At 38.8% G+C, this 20,878-nt stretch overlaps 1 protein-coding gene and 1 long non-coding RNA gene across 2 annotated transcripts; one reads left to right on the top strand and one right to left on the bottom strand.

Moving 5' to 3' along the window:
- Positions 1-151: 151 nt before the first annotated feature.
- On the top strand, positions 152-13,807 carry LOC117830242. The gene is made up of 6 exons (XR_004634747.1): positions 152-278; positions 1,553-1,604; positions 7,393-7,474; positions 10,771-11,022; positions 12,201-12,278; positions 13,521-13,807. It is a non-coding gene; the product is annotated as an uncharacterized LOC117830242 (long non-coding RNA).
- Positions 3,220-19,884, bottom strand: LOC117830241 (vesicular glutamate transporter 1-like). Its single transcript, XM_034708277.1, has 13 exons — positions 19,823-19,884; positions 10,743-10,995; positions 8,839-8,957; positions 8,641-8,755; positions 8,436-8,523; positions 7,922-8,008; positions 7,331-7,467; positions 6,402-6,551; positions 6,076-6,208; positions 5,467-5,577; positions 5,171-5,298; positions 4,954-5,023; positions 3,220-3,888 (listed from the first exon to the last, which is right to left on the bottom strand). Exons 1-13 carry the CDS (start codon positions 19,882-19,884, stop codon positions 3,593-3,595), a joined length of 1,749 nt encoding a protein of 582 aa, XP_034564168.1. The 3' UTR covers positions 3,220-3,592.
- Between the last annotated feature and the right edge of the window lie 994 nt (positions 19,885-20,878).

The following is a 20,878-nucleotide window of genomic DNA, read 5'->3' as shown; positions in this document are numbered from 1 at the left end:
TCAAAAATTGCATTTTTTTTTTTTGACCTTTGTATAGCCTACATTATCTCCGCAAATATGATGTTGTGATAAATTCTAACTATTATAAGAATGTATTAAATATTATGCAAAAGTTAGAGGAGTTTAAAAGTTTAAACTTCTTTCAAATGATGAGAAAATGTGTGAGTCATAAAGCCCAGTAGGAGGAGCTACAGGGTTTAAAATGGGGCCAACGTTTGTGCCCGGCTGTTCGTCCAAGAAATACACACCTGGACAGTCCGGATTTAGTTGCACTGCAGGTAACCTCTTCTCAAACTTTCTGCTTGCTGTTTAGTGTGGAGCTTTGTCTGGCAATGTTCAGTTTTGTTTTCTGAATCCGTCGTGAGGGGCGGATAAATATATTAAAACGTTTAAAAAAGCTTAAAAAGTTTTCTTTCTGATTCCTTGTTTGGCACTATTTTCCTGGGCTGACAAAGCCTTCTGAAGCTTTGGGGCTATTAAAGCTTTGTTGCTGCCCTCAATAACTTAAGCACCTTCACCTCTCCGATATTCTCATGGTTTTCTTCTAATATTTGAGAAATAAAAGTCGGAGAAGGAAAACCAAAATAGCTTCCTTTTTGTCAGGTGTACTAAATTAAACATTAACAAATAATGCTGATACAGGAAAAATGAATAAACTTGCTATTTCACAATAAAGCCCCTATGTAGTATTATGACAATGTAGAACATTAAAAAACATGCTTGCTAGTTGAATAACTCCTGGGCTCTTGACTTCTAACTTCCAGACAGATATTTGTATGACAGTTCATAGCCGTTGTGTGTTGAAGTACAATTTGTGTTGAAGAATGAAACTGGTTTAATTAAATTAACTGATGCTTTAATCAAATTATTATGGAATAATATATTGTCATTTGCTATAAAGAAATCCCAAGTGATACTCCTCTATGAAGGGTTTCTGAAAGTTACCTGTTTGGTGAAAATCTTTATAGACTCAGCGGACTGCCAGCAGATAATACCGATGTTCAGTTTTTGTGATTTCTATTTTCTATCAGGGTAGTCGTGTGTAGAGTAATTTCAGAATTTTCAACAGTGAGACCACGCTCTGGAAAAGGACTGTTTGTGGAAATCAGTAATTTACAATCACTCTTTTAGGCGCAATGATGTGTTTGTCTTCCCTGCAAGGCATACTAACCTTTCTGCAGGGGACATTTGATATGGTTTTCACCACATCAGCATCTTCAACCATCAACATATCTGGGGAAAATATTTGCAAGGGTATCCCTGGTCACAATACCCACTTTTGTTTGGATTACTGGACTGACTATTACACTTGGTGCTTGGTGCAACATTGTGTAGAAAACATTAGAGAGTCAGACTGATGACTATCGGTTTTTTTTTTGGCACCTAGCCCAGAGAGCATGATTAGGTAATGTGTGGTGAGTGCAAAGATTTTTCTCAGGGTGCTAAGGAAGAGTTTCAATGGGGCAAACCTACAGCAAAGCCCTTTAAAACTCAACGCATGTCCTCAGAACTGGAGTTACTTCCAGGTAACTACTTTTTCTCTCACTGACAGATGGTTGGAGGATAATCCCATTGATTCCAGAGGCTGGAGTTGGACTTCAAGGGTGAGTAGCCTGAGCCTCAGTGTCTTCCTGGTGAGTCCCCTGCTCTGGTGCCAAAATAAATCTATTTTTCTTCTTCATTTCAACACTCTTATACTTCAGCTCAGCAATCAATATGCTGTCTGGACAGGGTACAGCCTTATGGGTAACATAAAACCACTGTAGTCAAGGGGTTTAAAGATCAACATTATTAGTCCCTGAATCACACATGAAGCAAAGAAAGGTTGGCTTGAACAGGACATAACGGGTACTATAAATGAAAAAAGCTGGTTAAAAATTGAACACAGCTGCTATCAAGTATTCTTTGGAAAGTAGAGGCACTAACTGCTGAGAATATTTAGAATTGTACAAGAATAATTACCTCTAGATTTTATTATACAATATTTCCACATGTACATGATTTTTTACATATACTGTTTTGGTTTACAATCCAGAACAAAACATTTAACAAGAAATGATTGAAAAAAAGTCAAAAAAACAGTAAAAATCCTAACATTTAATATTTAAACCTTTCAGTGAAACTTTACCAGTGAGTGATACTGCTCCGCAAAACTCTAACACTGATTATTACTAAATCTTATGCCTTCTTTTTTGGGCTAGCCAGATACCTATAACATCTACCAGCAAAAAGAAACAAATCGCTCATGTACAGTGATGTGTTTTTACTTTGTTGTTATCCATTTATTCTTAATGGGAGCAGGTTTATTGATCATTTAACATTAAATAAACCACATGGTTTTTTTTTATAGATGAAGTAAGTGTTATGTGATGGCTCTATCAGTCGGACATTATCAATTTTACTTCAGTTTGTAATATTGGCAGGCATAACTTGCACCACCCATTACGCTCTGCTTAGTGTTTTCTGTACAATGCCCCTGTGACAGAGAGCAGAGAGGGGTGTGTAGGGGTTCTTAGGTTGTGTGGTGACAGCAAAGTGCATTTGCAGATGTTAACACTAAATGCATGAATTCCCTGGACACAATAAAAACATGATAGAATAACATAAAAGAAGCATATTTTTTGTGTAAAGCATATGGAAAATAATTCAGAGAGGGTTATTGAGGAAACTGCTTTAAGAAAATAAATGCAGCTCCAAACTAAGATAAGGGAAGACGAGGGATAAGGTACTGTTACTATTACCCTGCATGATGATATTTCTCTTAGACCATTTCCAGGCATTTTTATTCCCCAGGTGGTTAGCAAGCAGGCAGGTTTGAGGCCTTTCATGTAAAATATTATTGCATTAGGAAATCACAATATCTGTGTGGGCTATTTAGACTTCATAGACAGATGTGAGCAGCCATATTTGTAGGTGTCGACATACCTTCTCAGTGGATGAGTAAACCAATACTACAGAGGAATATATTTTCTTGTATTGGCACAAGTCACATGCTTCTTCTTCAAGGTGTGCACATAAGGACAAAACTTATATTTGTTATTTGGAAAATAAAAATATTTTGTAATGTGTGAAGACGTTACAGCTCCAGTTTCAGTGCAACCTATGACAATTTATGAAACCACATGGACAAACTATAGGTTTCAACCCAACAGTAGAAATGGGCTTGTGACATATGTGCACCTAAGTATTTATAACCTTGAAAAACTGAAATATAGATGAGAGGTATATATGATTAAAATCCAAATCCTGTCAGATAATATCGAAATGTTCTACATTTATTAGAATGAATTAACATCAACGAAAGCCAAACCAGGCCTAAAACCCACACTCCGACTTAGATTGTCTGTCACACACAGTACACAATTTTAATCACACACAAACACATATTTTAAAACTAGTGCCTTCACCTCGACTGTGGAGTCCCTTTAAATTCAGTTCATATATGATATTAAAGTCAGACTTTCTCAAAATTGTCCTCTCCGATGTTGCATGTTAAATCCGCACTTTCAAAGTTCTTCTTGCCATCAGGTGAAACTTCCCACCGTTGACATTCTTCGTCACTAAACGCAATATGCAGATGATCTCCTGGTTTTTATGTAAAGTCCTGGTCTGCCCCTCCTCCATAAAGGTAATTGTTGGTCCCAGCTGGTTGGACATACTCCTCAGTTTTGTCCCAGTCTGAGACCCAGCCACCTCCTCCTCCTCCCACGCCTCCACCCCCATTGGGATCTGCTCCCTGGTTCATGGCTCCGTAGCCTGCTCCACCAGTTGTACGATACAACTCCTCCGTCTCATTTGCCAGCTCATCCTCATCCAGGATGCCACACTTCTCATCGCTTGTTTGCTCTGGCTCTGCCCAGTATTGCTTCTCTCCTGATGCAAAGAGTCCTACAACCAAGAAAACAGAGGGGTATTTAGATCTGGTGCATGTGGTGTGATCCTATTTAGTCGACAACTTTAAGTACAACGTTCACACGTTCACACTTTGCATATCATCTCCAAATGCATGTTTAGTTAGCCCCCTTGTGATCGAATCTCACTTTTGAGCTCTGGATGCTAATAAACATGGGGCCCTAATTACCTTTTAATTAACCTAAATTAAGCATCAAACTAAAAAAAAAAAAACTGGGTTCCCTGTATAAAATGGACAATCATTTCTGCATGATAACAGTAACATATCGATTCATTTTTAGCCTAGCGTCGCCAGACCCATGCATCTTGGGAAATGGGTCTGGATCTGTTCAATTGATTCCTTTTCAAGGGAGCATTAGCAACATGTGGAAGGGCCTCTGAAAGCAATTGGACAGTTCTACAATCAATTAAAGCAACCCTGCGTGTAACGTAGCGTAGAGTGACAGAAAATCCTGTTGGCAGTATAGCAAACACATATTTTTTACCAATGAACTCTGCAAGTGCAATTGTTAGTTCTTGTTTTAATGACGATACATCATCCATTAAGTTCTCTTAAAACAGCAGCAATAGCGTATTCAACAGACCCCCTTGCTATGGAAACTACCATCTTGGTTGTTTATGAAAAGGCTGAAGCAGCATTCCTGTTTTGTCACCTTATAGGACCCACCCCATTTCTAAATTAAGGAATACAATTGGTCCAGTCTATCTGAAATCGGCAGGAAATCATTTTGAATGGCAGCAGTTCCAGACCCAACTGCCTGCGAAAATGAATATGAGCTTGCTGATGGGTCTGACAACGCCAAGCTAATCCATTTTGTAATGACAGAATGTCTGTATGGTCACCATGCTGCATTATCACAAACGTTGTTGAACCCCTCAATTGATTCTTTCAGAAACAATCAAAGCATTTTGAGAAATGGATCATGCATTATAGCGTGCTGGACACGAAAATACAGGCCAGATTGCTCTATATTTGAACACTTTGATCCTTTACTTAATATAGAAATGAATGGAAACAGAAGATGAAAAAGGTATACATACCATAAAATATTACTCCTCCATAATGAACCAGCGAGGCAATAAGAAACACACCCTGCCATTCCTCTCGGGTCTGAAAAAGAAGGTGAAAGGAAAAAAAGGAAATTTCTAAGGATTAACAGAATGTCAAACTTATCGAGGAGTCTATAAAACACATTCAGACAAGAGAAAATGAGTGGAATAACAGAGAAAAAAGTGCAACATATTTATAAGCTCTCACCTTGTGCTTCGTCATGGCACCAACTATAAGTGGGCAAACCATGCCCGACAAAGTGCCCACACCGTTGGAAATACCCATGAGGATACTGGCATAACGTGGTGCGATGTCCAGGTGGTTGACATTAAAACCTTAAAAGGAAGGATAATGCAATTCAAGGACTAAATCAATTATAGGAAGTGGATATTCAAAAGCACTGGAAGGTCTACTTCTATATTTGTCGTTCTCAGAAAAAAAGAAAAAGCAGTGTGGGTGCTGATGTGTTTTTTTTTTAATAAAGTTATAGAAGATGATCTCACCCGAAATTGCAAAGCCAGAAAATCCCACCGCCAGGACCAGGAATGTAATGGCAACACCTTTTGTGTGGGAAAAGCCAACCACAAGCAGCAGGGTTGCCTCCATCCCAAAGCCTGATACAGACAAGTGAAATAGTAAAGAAACAAACAAAGAATGACTCACATTATATAAAACATTAAGTCTCAGCACAAGATGTTCACTTAAACCAACCAAAGACCTTTTCTTTGCACCCTGCTCATCCATTTTTATAAAATGCTATTGACAGAGCTGTTGTTACACCAGCACTGACAGCTTCTCTCAAAGTGATATGTACACTGTATGCTTCTCCATTTCAATGCTATCGATTTCTCTCTGTAGTTCAAAAATAGCCAACACAGGCAGCGTATCTGCTTTACGGTGACTCATCATTTCCTTTTATACAGCAAATATTTTCTCACTACAGCTAACTAAACACCTATGTTCACCATAGAATTAGCCAATGAGCTACTGTGTTATTTTTCCGGTTTATATGATCAAACCAGGTGTTCTGACTAAAAATAGGCTGCTAAGAAAAGCTCTCCTTGATGTGCAGAAAAAGGCTGTAAAAGGCCTTTTATCAGCGATTTTCTTACCTCCGCAGTTCATGAGTTTCCTGACGTTAGTGGTGGTCATGATTTGGTTGGAGCGCAGGTAGTCGGCAAGCTGGCCACCAATGGGCACAATAATGGTCATGACGAGGTGAGGAAGAGCAGAAACTATACCCACCTAGATGAGAGGGGGAGGAAAGCTCTTTTTCATGACAGATTTGAGACTAGAGTGAATGGTTATTGCAATACAGTTAGTAAACAGAATTTCTAATGCCCTGCCTTCCCCAAATAGTTTAGTGCCACTAAGCTTGTTGATATATTTATTCCTTGTGCATTACATTGCACATAACTCCTTAATTTGGTTACTTTACCTTGCTTATTTCAAACCCAAACACTTCTTCGAAGTATGCAGGCTGGCTGATGAGAAGCAAGTAGAAGGTCCAGCTTCTGCAGAAATTAGCCACGATGATGGCGTACACTGGCATGGATGTAAAGAAGGCCCTCCACGGTGTGTTGAATTTCTGAAACACACAGATGTGTCACTTCAACCATTTTGCCATTAAATTTTGAAGAGTCTGACTTGGGTCATTCATAAAAATGTTGAGTTGTAGTGTAATTGTTTATTTTTATAACAACCAGGTACATCAGTTAAATGATGTATAGAGTAAATCACAAGTTTTATTTAACAAATAAAAGCCCAAATAAGCCGAAGTTTACTCTCATGAGAAAAACTAAATATATCCTGGTTGCTTATATTTTTTAAGTTATTAATTGTACTTCAGTTCAACACATTAGTATAACATTAGTGAAATGAGTAATAATTTTAAACTCCACCAGGTTAGCAACCTTCTTGCTCTCTTCCCCTTTACTTTCTCTACTCTGTTTTTTGGATCTATTCGATCCTCAGGTACTGAGCACCCATGGTGTCAGATGAGAAAAAAGAGCTTCGAGTAAATCTGAACCCCTCATTTACAAATGCATGTGCACAAGGGATAATCCGATGTATCAGTTAACATTGGCATACATTGGTACAGGAATTAGTTATTGGTTGAACTGTTATTTTTAACATTGATATCTGTGTGGGCCCCAGTTTTCACAACTGGTGTATTCTAGTGCGCTCATTTTATAGTCTGTGCCCGTTTGCCATTTCTGGGCAAGGATTCGTAAACTGTTGACCATGATTTCTTTCTTCTGAGAACAAAGCACAGCCCTCTCCTGTGGGAAGGTCCAGTTTGTCTAGATGTAAGGTTAGATTTATACATTGTGTTTTTCATTGGACGAAACATTTCCACATACTGACCGTTACTGTGTGTTGAGCTGATTCGCCAATGCTTTCCTCAATATATGTCCTCTCCTCCTCAGTGATGGTGGGATGGGCTGCTGGACTTTCGTATGACACCAGGAACCAGAAACAGTACCACATGACCCCAAAAGTTCCTGAAAGGTGGGTAGAGAAAAGAAAAGATGTTAACATATGTAAGTGTGAAAACTGGAATTTAAAGGTCGTACAAGAACAAGCTGAAAAGTAGCATAACTGGAGTTGGTCTGAACTGAGATTTGATGTTGAACTCATGCATAATGGGGGGCAAATTTGTTGTCTTCTTTTCGCATTAATGGTGCTGACCTTTTTGATTTTAGTCCTTTTTTACTTTTCCAAAGTGTGCCAGCTTGTCCTCTTGCCTCTGAATACTACTCTGCATATTGACAAGTGCTTCTACACAACTTTTGAATATAGCATTTTTATGTCCTAACTGTAGTCACAAAATAACTCATTACTATAGGAATGTTATCATGTTTAGAAATTTCTGATGTGTAATTGTCCAAGTCCTAATTCCAATTGAAAAAAAAATAGGTTTTAATTCCCTTGAGCCTTAAGGTTTGAGCATCTTACCGTAGACGTAAAAGACTGATGACCACCCTGAGTACTGGACCAGGATTCCAGCTAAAGGCATGGCAATCACAGCACCAGCATAAGAACCTAAAAAAGGAGAGACATTGTGTGGCAACTCACAGTTATTTAATAAATTATCACCCTCTTTTTTTGTCACTTAACTGTTAAGTCTATAGCATGTCAGAAAATAGCGAAAAACTGTGTCTTTTATGTTCTTGTCTTGATTGACAGCTCAGTACAAAAGATATTTTAATCACTGTCAACAGCAGAAAAGCAGCAACTCCTCATTTTTGAGAAGCTGGAACCAACAATGGTTCAACAATTTTATGTGAAATAAATTCAATGTTAAATCAATAATGAAAATAGATGTTGATTATTTTTCTATATAACATGTAACTGGTGAATAAACTGATCTCTTCAGCTCTAGTTGTGCATTACATGTCTCATATTTTGTTTAAAAAAAACTTCCTTTGTTTGAAGACTGAAAGAACCAGCTTCTGTGACAATGACTCACCACAAAAAGCTGTCGTAGCCAGGCGACTTCTCTCAAGTGGGGGAGCCCATTTTGCCCAAATACCGTGACAGGCAGGATAAGAAACTCCCTGAAGAATAGGGAAAAGATCACATAATATTGGTGAATGTTAAAAATAAAACATAGAAATATTCCTTGTTGTTTTTTGCATGTGTTTAAGAGAAAGCTACAAACAAGAGCCAAGCACCTCCACAAGTCCTTGAAACACCCTGACAATGATAACGCAGCCAAAATGCATTCGTGCTGCTGCAGGGATGAGCATATTCAGGCAAGACGTGGCCACTATAGCAAAGCCAAACACTCTGGAAAAGGAAATATCAAAAATCAGTATGTACAGAGAGTGTGCAACTATCCTTTGCATACTGTAAGTGGTCTTTTCACAAACCTGTTGGCTGCAAACTTTTGACAGATAAACCCTCCAGGGATCTGAGTTACTATGTATCCCCAGAAGAAGGACCCGTGGATCATTCCCACAGTTTCTGGATCCCAGTCAAACTGAGCTTTCTGTTGAGACGGAAGGGAGACACAAAGTGAGGAAAATTGGCAATCTGCATGGAAAACTTGAGTCAAGCCGTAGTTGAATATTTCACCCATAGTAAAATATTCTGAAAATTAAAGCTCCTGTAAGGAGTTTTTTTGCCAGTAATGAAACAGAGAAAAATTAGTACTGATACCTCTTTACAGCCCACAAAAGCAAAAGTCCATCAGAGAGATACTTTTAACAAGTAATTTTAAATTACTGTCACCCCATCCCTGTAGGTGTTAGATGAGGCTATCAGCACCTCACTGTCAAAACATGTTTAACATCAAAAGTTCATTGTGAGTTGCATGTACAGTAAGGCATTTGAAATAAGGATGGGTGAGATTTTTGTGCAAGGCAAGATCATCAAAGAGGAAGTACGGTTGTACTACATCCACAGGGGTCTCCAGAATCAACACAAACCAGACTTCCTCACAGAGACTAAGAACAGCTACGCACACATTCATTTTTAGAACAGTTTTCTTGAGAATTTAAGGGTTTTTTTGTGTTTTATTTATTCATTAATGTGCTAATTTTTAACCCTTATATTTCAAGAATAATGTTTATTAGCTATCAAGAGCACCTTCTCTGCATGCAGAGCCTAGATTGTGTTAACTATTGCACCTGATGAAATGTCAGTTTTATAATTACCCGTTCTTGATAAGGGATATGTGCGTTTGGTTAATGAAATGTTTAAACGTCATCACATTTGCTAGTCAGCACCAGAACTACAAGTGGGTTAATGTTAATACTATTAATATTAATGATTTTATAATGGCCTGAAGTGCTGGTCAGTTTGTGTCTAAACTGTAGCGTACCCATCTGCCACTAGCTGTATCTCCTTTTACTTGCAAATGCTTAATATTATAGTGCGCCACTATCCGGATGTAAACAAGCACAGATGACTGAAGGCATCCGGTAGCACGGTGTGGTTTGACAGTACTTTGATCTAGAAAATGGAGATAAACTTGTATGTAGGCTGTGACTGGTAAACTCAACACAGTCTAGAAATACACAACAATCACAGGTATGAGTACATTAACCTGCAGGGAGGACTGAGTGCCTGTGGTGCTAGCTCTGCTAATGCTAGCCACACTCAGCAAACCAAGGTAGTGTTGTACCCATAAACTCTGTGAACTTGAGCTTAGCAATGTAAAAAAAAATCTGCTCAAATTTGACTTTTTTGAGTTTATTCTTACCTGAAGACTCATTGGTAAGTTGAAATTTTAATTTCTGTTTAAATAATGAGGAAATAAGTTGCTTCCGTGTTATTGATCAGTGTAGGAAGTGTTGATGAGGAATGAAATGAGGCACCACAAACAACCAAGATAATTTTTGAGGTCTCTAAAACCATCATCTGAGTGAAACCAAAATCTTTTTGGGAAATCTGCCTTTCTTTTCTCAAGATTATACCAAGATTATTAAAGAATATCACATATACATTTAAATCGAAAGGGGAAATTGGCAAATCTTTTCTTAATAGATTCAGCTTTGATACAGGAAAATTGTGTACCCCAACTCATGAAATGCATGTATACCTTAGCATTTTGCTTTTCGTTTTTTGGAAATTAAGAGCAAAACTGAGACTACCAAAAATCAATTCTTCATGAAATGAGCACGTACGTGTGTTGTCAAAGGCTTCAAATATTCTCTGATGGACGCACACACAACAAACATATTGTACATAATTAATCTCAAGACACAAACATTTTGTTTTCGATTGATTGGTTGTTGTTGTTGACCTTTTTACTGAAGGGTACGCTACTCACCACTATGACCTCCTTGTTGTCTCTGTAGACAGTATGGCTGTTCACCATGCTGACGATGGCCACGCCCAAGTTACATCTGATACCAAAGGAGATGCAGAAGCCAATGCCAGAGAGGATGGCAATAATGTAGCGCCTGGGCAGGCCGAAACATGTGCAGTCCACAACAGGCAGCTCCTTGTCCTCCACCAGCTCCGGCCGGCCCTCAGCAGACAGCTCAATCGTCTCTCCATTTTCCTGCTTCTTCTCAAGAGCTCTGTGGCGAAGGGAGTGAGGAGAAAATGTAAATATGTAAACCGTTTTTATCTGGACCCCAGTCAGTCACTGGGTTGGCTCTGTACCATAGTAAGACAGTTGAAATGTCCATTAGCAGTACTGAATAGCACCTTTTCTCAGATCAAGATAGCTTGCTACAGAAAGAACCTTGAAAATAGACACCAAAACTTCATGCCAGAAAAATAGATTCAGTCAAACAAGTATTTGTTGATTCATTTCAAGTGAAAGCTCAAAGAAACCCCTTACAGTCTTATTGTTTCTTCAAAATAAAGATATTTTATGTTTAGGCTACTTTAGACTTCTATTTTTTGGATCTTCTTAAAAGACAATTAGCTGCTCATCAAGCAACCCTTCGCTGTGAGAGCAGATAATGTTTTATAGGCTTATAGACTGACGACTTAGCTTGATAACACAGACTGTATGTAAGAAGTAGACAGAGCCTCTGCTATCAAAAGTGAAGCCAATAGTAATTACAAATGAGTATTAAGAATAGAACACAAAGTGAGTTAACCTATTTCTTTCTAGTGGCCAGCAGGGGGAGACTCTGCTGGTTGCAAAATGAAGTATGAATATTTTATACCATTAACCGGATACAAAGATTGGATGACAAATCTCCACCTTAAAAAAAACACACACACATGTGAACCCAAAACACCCCCTAAGATAGATGCTGAAATACTGAGTTGGTGACATTTTTGAAGCTAGAGTCTTGATGTCCTGTCTCTTCCATGAACCAAAACCCATTCAACTAGCTGATGAAACAGCAAAGATCCCGGAGTATAGTCCACAGCAACACTTCACAGTGACTTTTGTGGTACTGTTTGTTACATTTGCTCTTAATCGTCCAAATGTCAATAAGAACGCTGCAGCAAGATTACTTGCTAGGTCACACAAACAGTCTCACATTACTACTGCACTGAAATCTCTTCACTGGCTCCCTATTGCCTATAAGATTCAGTTGAAGATTATCAGCCCCACTCTCAAAGCCTTAAGCCTGGACTCGCTGTTTCCACGTTGCTTTGCAATACTCTGCCTAAAAGCTTATAGGCAGTGTGATTTCTTTGCTAGACAGATCTGCTGTTTCCGGTCCCGCTACGTTTTCTGCTTGCTTGTCCCAAGGGACCTATAGCAACTCAGGAAGTGTTGTTAAATTGGAGCTGATAAATGTTGCCCTTGATCCTACAGCAATTATGACAAAGAAGAAAAAGGCTGAGACGTCGGAGGAGACAGAATGTACATCCGATGTACAGTGATTCTGGAAATGTAAGTGCAAGAAATACGACAACACCCAGCCAACCAATCACCGGGGTTGTGATCCATGTCATTTCAACACGTAGCTACATTTGGAAGGAGGTGCACATCTGTCTAGGCTTCTGTGTTGGAAAAGAGCCACGCAGACCTATGGCATATGCCACAACCTCGATTCAATGCAGAAGTATAAACCAGGCTTTACACAGCCAGAATACCTGAAAGAACTCATTCACCCATACTCATCAGCTTAATCACTGACGTCTAGCTCACTGCACCTACTGTCCTACAGACGTGGCATAACTTTGCTGTTATGTGATGGAACTCTACCTTTATCTTTGATTATCTTTACATTCTGCCAATTTTGTTAAGGCATTTAGAAAACAGTTAACATATCTTTTTAGACAGGTCTACGATTCATCATGCTCACCTCGTCTTTTACTATAATTGCTCTGTTTCTGTTGTGCCTTCTACTATACCTGGTCATTGCATTATTGGTTATGCATGATTTTCATAATGTGTCTCTTTGGGCCACAATCAGTATGATAAGATCTAATTACGATGACAGAAACCACGTATCAGTAATAGATTATTTGATGCCCCATCTGTTAACATGGAGGAGGCTGACTTAACCTATACTGTGGCCAGCCAGTGAGGGGAGCACCGAATGTTTTGGCTTCACTGTTGTTGAGCTGTCATGTCGTCCATCGATTAACCCAGTCTGTTTTACACCACATGTGGGAAAGTACCCTACTTTCAGTGTATTTATTAGCTCAGTCATACATTTCCTCAATGAGTTTATGGTCTTAGTTTCTAGTTTCAAGTTTTCTTCAAGAGATGTTCATTTAGTAAATGATGGTACTATTAAGAGTAAAACAGACAATAAATCATGTCACGCTGAAGGGCTTGGCTACCTTTGATTGACAAGCTACCATGGTGATGTGTCAACCATGATTGAGACGTACTAATGTGTATCCTGTTTTTTCCAAATATAGTCACTTCTGGTTCCAAAAACAAATAAGATTGCGGCAGCAGAAAAGCACAATTCAAGGCTTCAAAAGCGGGGTTTTCACACTAATCTGTGCTGTCACGGTGGCGAGGTCCACTTTTGTATACAGCCTTTGTTTGATAAGCATCTTAACAAAAGACTGTCAACATAATCGTCTGTCATCCTACACCAACTGGAGCTCACTGACAGAACTTTGTCTTAGTCTGTCTTCTCAAGGTGTTAATATATTTGGTATTTTTCCATTGCAGACATTCATCATGTAACAGAATGGCCCAGCAGTGAAGAAACAGTGAGTAAAAGAGAAACTGGTTTAAAGAAGCACAGAAGGCTAATTCTTCTTTTTTTTCCGCTGTGTTGAATCTATGTTCACATCGCCTGCTGAGAAACCCTGAGAAACTATGACCTCTGCCAGCCTCCAGTCTAACACACATCAAATATGTATCTAAATGCAGCACATCATCTATTAAACATGACATGTGCAATGCTGAGTTCTCAGATCAGACTCCAGCACTGCAGGTGCTGAAGATGGAGCACAGGAAGTCTTTTTATGTTTGCTGTCTTCATTGGACAATTCAAGGTCTCTATATTTTAAAGCAAAGCAAATGTATGCCTTTGTCATGTAAATGTAACTTACAGCCACAGTCAAGAGATACATGGAGCACAAAATATACTACAGGGTATAAATACAGCCTGGAGTGGGGGATGGGGTGTGTTTGACAGACTAACTTATTAGACAGACACTTGTACAGAACAGAAGGAGATAAAGAAAAAAAGGGACTCTTGTTTAGAGATGAACCACTGTTATATATATATATATATATATATATATATATATATATATGTATATATATATATATTATGGTTCTACTTGTCTTGACTTGAGCCGAACAGCATTATATATAGGATACTGTGTATCACACTGGTGGGCTTAGATCAATAGAAACTGAAAAATATGCAACAGCTCCCTAGTGGCCAACTGAACAATGTTATGTGGGTAGGAGTCGGGGTGTTATGGTTAATCAATCTACCAATTACAATGCAAGCCAAAGCTGCAGATCCCCGATCAAAGATCCCCATCCAGAGAGGTGGCCAGTGTGGGACTTACCTTAAAACTGACAGTTTAGGGATGTGTTAATAGGCTGACAGGGATTTTATTTGTGTTTAATAGTAGCACATTTTCTTTTGTTAGTGCAATCAAATGTGACTTTGGGCAAACATCCCTTTTTAAGTCCTTGAAGAATTAAGGTTAGAAGATTTATGTATAACCACTGTTGTTTGTTTGCTTTTAAGTAAACAAAAATCACACTTAGGACTGTAACATTTGTGTGATCCATAAATGATAGTTCTTAAAAATAGATAGTGATGACAGAAGGGGTAAATGCCTGCGCATATGCACACATACCCTGGCCACCCTGCCTATGTCAGAGTCCCAATTGGGCCACCCACGTCAAAAAAAGGCCTGGACACACCCCTGACCCTGACACCACAGAAAACCGCATTATGATGAAAAAAATACAACAGAACTGCTTGCATACAATGAACAAAATGTACAATGTGGCATTTTAAAAAAAGGCTGATCTAAACCTTTAAGACCAACACTAAGAGTCATTCATAGCTTATGTTTTCATGTATGGACTTTGACCAGTCAGAGCCAGCAATAAGAGGTATTATGTGTGCCAAGCATTGTGACAACTTATTGAAATACCCCTATCCACATCTAGACTAATAAATCTCAGATGTAACTGTGGTGAGGTAGAAGAGGTGAAGAGATTTTAAGAGATGTTGGCAAACTCTGTTCTAACAACAGTTTTTTAAAATATCAAATACCTTATTTGCCTCATTAATTGTTAGATTTTGTGGGGGTTTTATTCCTTGTTAGATGGTTGAAGTACAGAGCCTTCCCACAGTAAATTGTGGGGTCAACAAAAACACCCAAAACGCTTTGCTAGCACAAAACTTTGGTGTTTTCCCAAAAGGGGAGTCAAAGAAAGGAACATATCAGTGAGGATACAAGCACTCACTTAATTTGGCCATCCCACTAAGGTAAAGTACAAAGCAAACCTTGCCAACGAATTCCCGTTTATTCTGTAAAGCTGTATGAGACTGAGTTTCTCCATGTACAAACCGCACCCATAACGAGAATGTTATCAGATCACCAAGAAGAAAGGATAGTCACATTTCAGATATGCACGAGACGGAAAAGCACCCGAGGAAGATATTTTTACAACCATCATGGCTGCTCTCCAGAATCACAAGACGTTCTTCTTGTGGAGACTCGATAATAAAATAGAAACAAACATATTAAGTGATCAAAAAGACTTGGACTGAACTTCAACCTCAAAGCTCCTCTAAGCAGTTAGCAAACTGTCAAATAAAGGCTACACAATAATGAAACATACACACTCTATTAGTTACTGTAAGCAGGGGCTCTAACAGTCTCTGACTCTGATCAAGTATTAATGATTCTCCCTTTTGAATTATTAATAGTTCTGGCTCTCTTGGACTATTTTTGTCTGAGCGGGTCTCTCTTCATTCTTCCTGTCTCCTCTTCATCTTTAAAATGTCCTTTTATTGTCAACTCCCCTGACTCACACATTGTCTAAAACAGTCCACAACATTTTCTTCTTCAACCGAAATTTATTTTCTCATCCTTTAGTGGAGGTGTATTTTCTATGACTTTAAATTAGCACAATTTACTGGATATGATAGTTGAGATACTTAGACATTTTTCTCAAAAAGAATGTCTGTTGCAGTGACTTTTCATGAGTGACCCTGAGTTAAGATGATGAGTTGTAATCCTCACAAGCTTCCTGACCTACGCTTTGTTGCACTCAACGAACCATCAGAAGAGGTTCTTACATGTCTGTGGACCAGTTTAAATTAATAAGAAAAGCAAAATCTTAATCTTGATGACATGTAAGACCTGCTCTCTCTTGAGTACTTTCAGCTCTCTGTCCAAGTTAATCTCTTAATTCATACATCAAGGGCAAATGTCAGGACGGTTCAGAACCTTGGGTCTGAGTTGAGTTAACCATCTGGGATCGTTGATTTTATTCTAGAGTCAAGCAGCCACTGCATATTCTCCTTGACACCTTAATAAAAGACCAACTAAAATAAGTCTAACAAGACAAAAGGTTACAAGCACTGTATTCATACAAAATAATTTTACATAAGCAAACTTATTTCATATAAATTAACAAAACATGCTGGATATTTAAAGAAAACTGTCTATATGTCAGAACCGTTATCCTAAAGGTTATTAATCCAGTATAAAGATGTATTAATAAGATGCATGCCCACAGAAAAGACTTGCACAGAATGTATTCATAGATACCTATTTATAGACAAGACATGTAACAATTAGATGACAAATCCATGTCATATAGTCATTGGATATGCCTCTACTTTGATTATCAATTGTCTCATTTATTATATCTTTGTTTAATTTTCTCTTCAAATTCAGTGATATTACTTGGGATTTTAGGGACAGTGGAAGGGGCATCAAAAAAAGCTAAGATTAAATGACTATAAAAATGACTGTTGGTTGCAGTACTCAAAGACAATTGAATAATTGGATACTGTGTTTGAGTTCTATTTCCATTTCAAGTATAACATATTGGGTTACAAAAGCAATGATTAACATAATTAATAAAGTAATTTCCAGATAAATTAATGGCAAAAAACAATGAATCTAGCAGTAAGTTAAAGTCCTTATGTGATAGTTGGATAACAGGATACTGAGATACTTCCATGAAAAAATGCTTCTGTTTTGTCAGTAAGGCAATGATCATTGGAGAAAGTTATTTCGTGATAATCAACCTTGGAAAAGACTTAGTTATACTCCTTACATGGACAGCTGAATGAAAGTAGACTGTGTTTGGGTTCTATCTCCATGAAATTATGATTCTGTTTTGTTAAAAAAGCAGTGATTAATGTTATGAACCAAAGTAATTGCCAGAAAAATCAATGATGAAACAGTTTAATCTGACCATTACTTGCAGTCCTTATTTAAGTAGGCAATAATGATATACTGTGTTTGGGTTCTATCTCCATGAAATAATGCTTCTGCTTTGTCCAAAAAAGAAGTGTTTAATGCGATAAATTAAAATAGTTGCCTGACAAATCAGTGATGAAAACTAATAACAGGACTACTGCAGTCCTTATGGGAGAAGTTGAATAAAAGGATACTGTGTTTGGGTTCTACCTCTATGAAATATTGCTTCTGTTTTGTCACAAAGGTAACAGAATAGAGGAAGTTACTGCCTAAATAATCAGTGATGAAAATGAACAATCTGATAGTTGCAGTCTTTATGTCAGTAGTTTCATAACAGGATACTGTCTTTAGGTTCTACCTTTGTGAAATAATGCTTTAGTTTAGTCAAAACAGATTTGATTACTGACAAAAGTTATTGGCATATTGATTTATTATGAACATGGCTGTCATTTGCAGTCCCTTTTTGTGCAGTTGAATAACATAAGGCTGTGTTTGGGTCCCTTTTCTGTGAAGAAATGCTTCTGTTCTGCCACAAAGGCAATGGTTAACAGAGAAAGTCATTGCAAGATCAATCAACAAATGAACTTGACTGTTAGCTGCACTCCTAATACTGACAGTTCAATGACAGGAGACTGTTTGGGTCTTCTGTCTTTAAAAAATAGATCAATAGATGGAAGTTATTGCCAGATTAATCAACTATAAAAAATACTGTTAGTTGCAAGCATAATGTGTTTGGGTTCTACCTCCATCAAATAATGCTTCTTTTATGTCACAAAGGCAATGATTAATAGAGAACTGCCAGAATAATAAACTATAAAACAAATAAAAAGCACTGCCACATGCAGTCAAATGTGGGCAACTAAATGGCAGAAATCAGCGTTTGGGTTCCACCTCAATGAAATATTGATTTTGTTTTCCCAATTTCTGTCTACTAGATTTGAATTGAATTAAATTGATTCTGGCCTAGAGTGGATTTTTTATTAGAATGAGAGAACCAACGCAATTGTATATTGTTGTATATAAAACTATGTTTTGACCTTCAAACGAATAAAGTTCAAAACCCGGAAAAAAACGGGGGAAAAAACTGTGTAATTAAATTTTAAACTTGGCCATTACCAGTAAGCTATCAGTTATGTGTGCTGTCCCCTCTTTGAGAATGTTGCGTGCAGAGACCAGGGACTGAGGAACGGACTGCTGCGCGTTACGCACGGCAGCAAGGTACCAAGGGAGCACCTGGGGGCACGTGCGCTCTGCGGAAATGGGAGCTTATAGGCTGCTGTGGGCTCTGTCGTAGGTCGAGTGGCCTAATCCAGGCTGGCTGTGAGATGAGGAAGGAGGGGGGTCCGATGACGAGCTATCGGGCTACTTAAGTGGGTGGGGGAGAGAGAGAGGGAGAGGTGACCAAGGTGTACGGCCTGCAGGGATTTACGTGGGCCGACAGCTTGGACGAGGAGAGGCTATTTGTGGAGAGGATTTAAGTGTTTAGACGCTACATCAAATCCCGAGAGAGAAAGAAAGGGGAGTCCATCAATACCAGACTCCTGACTGGCTCCCACACCTGCTCTCTGCAGGGAGGGTGTGTCACGCAGTCTTATGCAGCTAACCGAGGATATGTTTTAGGGCTGTGGAATTTCTGAAGACTGGAAACACTTCTGAATCTTTTACGCACGTTCCTTGTCAATTTACGCACGTTTCTAACCAAAAGTCCACGTGATAAATCTGTCATTCTGCTCATTTCCAACCCACACTCCAAGAGACATTTCTCGTTTTGGAAAGTTGGAGCCTTTCCTAGAATCAGGGTTACTCAAAGTCTTCTTAAGCTCACTGCACAGTGACAGGTGTGGCAGAGAGCGCACTCATAGGTCTGTTTTACATATCATACCGTTACTCTGTGTGAGATTGCAGATTAAATATGAAACCTCATCGAACATGCTTGTGGTATGGTTTAAAACTGAAACATACTGTTTCATTTTTTTCGTTAAGAGGAAGACGCACCAAAATGTGACAGTGATTTAGTAATTTGACAATGTGACAGCACAGCAGAAAATCATGACAGAATTGAATCCAGCTATTGATCCAGCGCCTCATTTTACACCGATGGAACAGTTTTAGCCTGAAATGAAACACAAATATGTTTAGTTGTTCCTAAGATGCACTTATCGTTGAAATAGATTAAGGGTTTCAGATCATTTTGGGCTCAGATACACAAATATGATCTTTTGCATGTCTGCAGCGCTTATAAAAGGATAACAATGTATGTAACAGTCTGTAAAGTGACAGATTTAGCAGCCTATAGAGGGACAGATGTGGTGCCAGGTGATCCAAGCCCACACAAATCCAGGCCTCTGGACTGCTTGATCTTTAAATGAGCAGTTTATTTCTCTTTTAAGACAAATATTCAAATCAGAATCGTTTCTCATTAACCATAGACTGTTCTCCTGTAGCCTAAATTAAGTGTAAAGGGTGGAGTTTATTTTTAACATGTGAACGCCTGCAGTTGTTATTGCTTTTTAGCATTTTCTTGTTTGTAATTTGTCCCAGAGAGTTCTTACGTACCCGTATATTTTCCCAAGAGTCTTGGCTGCCACGGCCTTAAACCTGTCCGGCCGGATCTCCATCCTCACGAGTCCAGGATCCGACCAATGTGCAGTCTTTGCGCGCTCCCGATTGAGCGCACAGCCTTCTGCTTTACTCCCTCCGCCTCGTGTTTCTCACTCACACATGCATATATATATTAGAAAAAAACTTGATTTCAGTTGATCATCAAACTCCTAAACGCGCAGTTACCTGTGCGGCGGAACCAGCAACCCTGACAGTCCAGAGATTAATTAGGCTCATTGAATAAAACCAACCGATCTAACATTTTCAGATCCACTTCACCTGAGTCCTGAACGTCCTAATGAACTTCTTTTCACTCTTTGGTGTCCTCAAATGTTCACACCGCACAGGAGGCAACTTTCGACAGGATTCGTGGCCAAACGGTGTCTCTGGCCGTGGTCCTGAAACCAGATTACTGCTGCCCGCGCGCTAATCTCCCCAAGTGTGTGTAGTGAGTGGAAGGTAGCATGTCACTTCCTTCCCCGCAGCCCGGCGTTTTAAGCGCTGACGGCTATTCTTGGAGCGCACAATCCTTGAATGGAGAGAGTAAACACTGTCCGATCGAAGCATATTAACAGAGATCCCAGGTATTTGTTGGACGGGAGGGGCGGGCTGGTCCCAGGACCATGCAATAACCCTTGCTGATATATGACAGTTTATGGCAAGATTTTACTTTTCTTTTTTACAGAAGGACCATAGATGAACTGTTGCTACATTTTAAATATAAGATAAATTAAAAAATAAAAAGTTTTAATAAAAACGGTTTCATGGACAAAACAAGTTCAATTTTTTTGTTTGTTTCTTGCTGTGCTGAGCGTCGCGCTCTGTGCGTCAACCCAACAGTGACGGAGCAGCCATTACGCATCATCACCGCACCCCCTTACATGTGGGTGCAGATCTTGCGCAAAACCTGGAATCTGAGACGGTTATTTTGGACATGTGACTTCTAAAAGATTGGATCATGCAAGCTAAAAAAGATCTGAAAATGGAGTTTATGACATTTCCCACATAAAT

This window comes from Notolabrus celidotus, chromosome 18 (assembly GCF_009762535.1).
Source record: "Notolabrus celidotus isolate fNotCel1 chromosome 18, fNotCel1.pri, whole genome shotgun sequence".
NCBI lineage: Eukaryota > Metazoa > Chordata > Actinopteri > Labriformes > Labridae > Notolabrus > Notolabrus celidotus.
This window is presented reverse-complemented; position numbering and strand designations above follow the sequence as displayed.